We start from the raw sequence: 5,738 nt of genomic DNA on the forward strand, positions 1-5,738 counted from the left end.
CATTTTTTAGAAAAGCATGTATGTATAATATATATTCTGCCTTGCCAGCTCCATCCCAGGGTCCTTGACACTACATGTCTGCCTCCCTTCCTGGGCTGTGAATGCTCTCAGGGCAAGACCTCTTTGCTAAGTTGAGCTGGAAGAGATAATGATAAATGAATCATAGGGATTCCTAGTGGAGTAGTAGCACTCCACACAAGACAGGGGGAGACGCAGTAAGGTTATTGATGGGGCTAAGGGGTCTTAGCATTCTTCTTGCCGACCCCGTACACCCAGGGGCTTCCTGCCAGACCCTGTGGACTTCAGATACCAGGACTTGCCCGTGTCCCAAATACTGAAACCCAGATTCAAGTCCACAGACACAAAGAAAAGAAAATGATTCTTCAAGATTGTTTTGTGACTTAATTTCCAATTCTCATTTGCAAAGCCAATTTTATTTTTGTATTTCAACTTTCACCATGAAACAAAGCACAGGATTTTTATTTTTGCACTTAATTTTTTTTTTTTGCCACATGGCTCGTGGAATCCTAGTTCCCCAACCAAGGATCAAACCTGGGCCCACAGTCATGAAAGTGAGGAGTCTTTACCACGGGACCACCAGGGAGTTCCCTGCAGTTCACTTTCTTTGCTTAATGAAAAGGTGTTGTTTGCACGTTTGATTTTAAGAGTCATACATGCCCACTCTAGGAAATTTGGAAAACTCGTATGATAGGAAAAAGGTCACCACCCCTTCCCCAGTTCCTAGAGAAGTACATGGTAACAATTAGGTATCTTTCCCAGTGGCCTCTGTGTGTGTATGTGTGTGTGTACAGTTATTTTTATTTAGGTTCCATTGTTGCTGAATAAATAGGATGATTTCTGATTCACAATGCACAGAGCTAGTTTCATGTACCTGTAAGAAACCTGTGATATGTCCAGCAGCTGTGATCCTGTGCCCCCTCTGAGAATTGTGGGGGTGGGGCTCCTTGCCTTCCCCTGTCTTCTCCAGACCTGTGTGGAAATGCCAGTTTGGCTGCACGACTGCCAGCACTAAGCAGTATCCTTTTAATCTTATAGTTAATCTCAAACGTCTAAACTGTCCTTCTAGAACCTAACTCTACTTTTTGTCTTTCCTTAACCCCCAGAACTTCTGAACACGTGGCCTTCGGGATGAACCCACAGTGATCCCTTTGTTTTGCCTTCTCCCAGCTTAGGCATTCTTCGAGTCTTGGTAACTGGAATGTTTTGTCTGTCTGTTCAGGCTCCAGACGTTTAGTGGGACAGGGACCAAAGTTAACTACCTCATGACACATGCAGACGAACCTGGGAAAACTGTGAGCTGTTGACTGTGCTGTCTCTCTGAATCAGCTGGCACTTCTTTTTGTCTCTGGTTAAAAAAAAAAAAAAATTCCCAGGGGTGACCTGAAATCCAGAATCTTCTCAGAATAGAATGGAGGAAATTCTTAAGTTCTCATTAAACACATTTATCTCTCAAGCTTTGGAAGGAGCCAGAATGCCAAAAGCAAGAATTTCAGAGCGTTGCAGAGACTGTTTTGATATCCTGGTAAATGTCTAACAAATCCGGCATGTGTCCTCAACGCCTGATCAGTTGCTGGGCAAAGTTCCAGAACAGTGAGACCTCTTGGGAATCATCTGATTTAGGAAAGACCTTTAACTACCAGTTAAAGGTAGTCACCTCAGTGTTCAACGGTGGAGTTTTGAGGGCTTTTCGCTGGGTTCTGTTCTGACGGCTGCCTCCCACCAGTGTGAAACAGAAGGATGACCTTATTCTGTGAGCAGGACAACTGTGAAAGGAGCTGTGTATGTGAAAGTCTGTGGGAAGACAGAGCCACCTAGAATGTCCCTCCCAAACCAGTCAGCAGAAGGTCTTCTGCAGGGGGCTCCCAACAGATCCCTGAATGCCACAGCAACTCAAGGGGCTTGGGACCCGGGGACTCTCCAAGCCCTCAAGATTGCTCTTGTCGTGCTCCTTTCCATCATCACCCTGGCCACAGTCCTTTCCAATGCCTTTGTGCTTACCACCATCTTCCTGACCAGGAAGCTCCACACCCCAGCCAACTGTCTCATTGGCTCCCTGGCCATGACGGACCTCTTGGTTTCCATCTTGGTCATGCCCATCAGCATCGCCTATACCACCACCCACACCTGGAGCTTCGGCCAACTCCTGTGTGACATCTGGCTGTCATCTGACATCACATGCTGCACGGCCTCCATCCTGCATCTCTGTGTCATTGCTCTGGACAGGTACTGGGCCATCACAGATGCCCTGGAGTACAGCAAACGCCGGACTGTGGGCCACGCAGCCGCCATGATCACCGTGGTCTGGGCCATCTCGGTCTGCATCTCCATTCCACCCCTCTTTTGGCGGCAGGCCAAAACTCATGAAGAGATGTCGGACTGCCTGGTGAACACGTCTCAGATCTCCTACACCATCTACTCCACCTGTGGGGCCTTCTACATCCCGTCCGTGTTGCTCATCATCCTCTATGGCCGTATCTACATGGCCGCCCGAAACCGCATCCTGAACCCGCCGTCCCTCTACGGGAAGCGCTTCACCACTGCGCACCTCATCACAGGCTCTGCAGGGTCCTCGCTGTGCTCGCTCAACCCCAGCCTTCACGAGGGGCATTCTCATTCCGCCGGCTCCCCTCTCTTTTTTAACCACGTGAAAATCAAGCTTGCCGATAGTGTCCTGGAACGCAAGAGGATTTCTGCTGCTCGAGAGAGGAAAGCCACAAAAACCCTGGGGATCATTCTGGGGGCCTTTATCGTCTGCTGGCTGCCCTTCTTTGTAGCATCTCTGGTCCTTCCCATCTGCAGAGACTCCTGCTGGATCCACCCAGCACTTTTTGACTTTTTCACCTGGCTAGGCTATCTGAACTCCCTCATCAATCCAATAATCTATACTATGTTTAACGAAGAGTTTCGGCAAGCGTTTCAGAAAGTTGTCCGTTTCAGGAAAACCTCTTAGTCTTATTTGATGGTGACTCTTGATATCTTTTATGTCCTGAAAACCAACTGGAAATTGTCTTTTTTATTTTTCCTGAGAGTTGGGTTAGTTCCGATATCTTGGGGTTTGGTCCAGTTGATAGAATTGTCTGGTGTTTTTTTTTTGCTGTTGTCTTGACTTCTGAGCCACCAAAAGCTGGGCAGCTGTGTGAAAGGGGGCAAGACTTTACTTAGTGTAATATTTTCATGGTTCATCCATGTTGGAAAGAATGTGACCTACAGGTTTCCCTATTGATGCTATTTGGGCAGAAAACTGGCTAACTCTGTAGAAAGACCCCAAGTTCAAAATGGGAGGCTTTCTGGTCTACCTAAGTTTTGCATGGAGGTCTAAATCACAAGAGTCAGACATGACTTAGCAACTAAACCACCACCACCACTAAAGAGAGTCAGTGAGATGAATGACTTGAGTTGAAACAGAATTGGAGTTGGATGGAGGGTTTCCATTCCATGCGGTGCCTTAGTTGGAAAATAACACCCAAGTATTTCTTCCACTGAGTCCTTCTTAGATTGAATCTCCCTTAGTTGATCATGAGGAAGAAGTCAGCATTTGAAGTGCCAATGATATAGAGTGATGGATACAGAGCGACAGAGAGAGATTCAGAAGCCAGGGGCAGGGGAGTGGATGGCTGGGACCAGATCAGCTACCCATCCTCCTCCTGCACCATCTGAATGTTCTGAAGTTAAAACCCACAATTTACCCCCATTGAAGCAGACTGACAGAATTGGCACCTACCAGGCTTTCAATGGAACACCATTCTGAACTTTTTTCCTGAATTATTTTTTTACATCCCATTCTCATTAGAGATCTTAAGGTGTTGAGTCTTGTCAAATAAAAAGCATGAGACATCATTATCAGTAAAGTCTTTGAGTAGTTTTTACTCCCTCCCTGGATGTAGGGGCTTCCCAATTCAATTTAATCTCTAGCATTTACTGAGCACCTACCACATGCTGGTCCCTGTGCCAGAATCCTGGTATTTATTGTTTGATTGGAGTCTGATAATAACGGTGCATGCTAAGTCACTTCAGTTGTGACTGACTCTGTGAGACCCCATGGACTGTAGCCCACAAGGCCCCTCTGTCCAAGGGATTCTCCAGGCAAGAATACTGGAGTGGGTTGCCATGCCCTCCTCCAGGGGATCTTCCCAACCCAGGGATCGAAGCCCCATCTCTTTACATCTCCTGCATTGCAGGTGGATTCTTTAGCACCACCTGGGAAGTCCCATAACAGTGGAAGTCAGTATAACGTGATGATTAGAGCTGAGGACCTGATGCCTCAGTTCGAATCCAAGTACTACCAACTTCTACCTGGATGAATGACCTTGGACAAGTTTCTTAATCTCTTTTTACCTCATGTTCCTCAAATGTAAAATGAGGAAAATATCGGGTGGTTATTGTATATTTTAACACAGTGGTTGGCACAAGAGCTCTTATCATTTCAGAGATGCAGAAACTCACCTGCCCAAGATTAAGCAACATAAAAATAATAGCTACTATGTACTGAGTGCCTGCAATGCTCCTCACATACAATTTCTGTCTTGCTTTCCATCCTTGTTTTACAGATGCAACAAAGAAACTTGCCTGTGATTAGGGAAGGTTTCATAAGAAGGTGACACATGAGCTGATGAACTTTTAGGGGATGGGAAACTGAGATAGGGGAGGTGTGACAAAGCTTCAGGGGAAGTTGGTTCAGAGCAAAAGGAAGGTAGGGAAGGTCATGCCAGGTGAAGAAAAGAGCAAGGACAGAGCCTAGGAGGCCTGTAAGACTCCATGGGATCTCTGGGAACATGGAGGAGAGTCAGGAATATGGAATATCAGAAAGGGAGAGATAAGCAGGGAGGCCAGGATTGTTGTAGGGGGAGCACCCAGGGGAGTCTTGTGCTGACCTTTAAGTTTCTGCTCGGCATCTCACAGTGTGTTTGCTGACCATTTGCATCAGAATCTCCCAGGGAGATTCTGTCAACCCTGAATTTCTGGTTCCCAACTCAGACCCACTACATCAGAATCTCTGGCAGTTAAACCCAGGAATTGGGTTTTAAATAAACTTCTCTTCACTTCTTGCATCAGGTCAATTCTATCCACTAGGTTGTTTCCAATTTTCTAAAGTTTCTAAAATGATTGCATCCTTGTCTAGGTCACCCCATGGGAGTGCTCCCTGAGCCCAGAGACACGTCTCTGCACACTCACTCCTCTCCTCTGCTCTCTCATGCCCTTCCTGACTTTCCTTTAAGGCTGTACTCTTCCTCACCAGCTCTGTGTCACCTAGGGCCATCTTTCTGATCTGGGAAAGATTAGGAAACCAAAGACTGGACAGGAATCTATGTACACACAGTATGTATCAGTGGTTAAGGGCACAGGCTGTGAGGTCAGAAATACCTGCAGTTGGAGCCCAGTTCTGCCATTTATCAGCTCTGTGACCTGGGGGCAAGTCCCTAATGTCTCCATGCTCCGGTTTCTTCATTGGTTAGTGGAGTTGTCCGTATCTAAGTCATAAGATCTCTGTGAAGATTAGATGAGGCAGTGATTTGCAAAATGCTTCTCACACTGAGCACTGTGCCTGACACTAAATGCTCAGTGAAATGCTACCTGTTACTATTTGAGAACTCTGAGCCAGTTCCAAAAGAGGCTCAGCCTTCTTCAACTGTCTAGGACAAAAGTTTTTATTTATTTCAGTTCAGTTCAGTCGCTCAGTCATGTCTGACTCTTTGTGACCCCATGAACTGCAGCACGCC

At 46.5% G+C, this 5,738-nt stretch overlaps 1 protein-coding gene across 1 annotated transcript; it reads left to right on the forward strand.

Annotated features, from left to right (window-relative positions):
• Positions 1–203: 203 nt before the first annotated feature.
• Positions 204–3,861, forward strand: HTR1D (5-hydroxytryptamine receptor 1D). Its single transcript, XM_015460832.3, has one exon. The coding sequence runs from the start codon at positions 1,838–1,840 to the stop codon at positions 2,969–2,971; it is 1,134 nt and encodes a 377-aa protein (XP_015316318.1). The 5' UTR covers positions 204–1,837; the 3' UTR covers positions 2,972–3,861.
• The last annotated feature ends 1,877 nt before the right edge of the window (positions 3,862–5,738 follow it).

Source organism: Bos taurus, chromosome 2 (genome assembly GCF_002263795.3).
Source record: "Bos taurus isolate L1 Dominette 01449 registration number 42190680 breed Hereford chromosome 2, ARS-UCD2.0, whole genome shotgun sequence".
NCBI lineage: Eukaryota > Metazoa > Chordata > Mammalia > Artiodactyla > Bovidae > Bos > Bos taurus.

What these genes read in the sequence shown, in the direction of transcription:
- HTR1D (XM_015460832.3), top strand. Translation starts at nt 1,838, where the DNA reads ATGTCCCTCCCAAACCAGTCAGCAGAAGGTCTTCTGCAGGGGGCTCCC.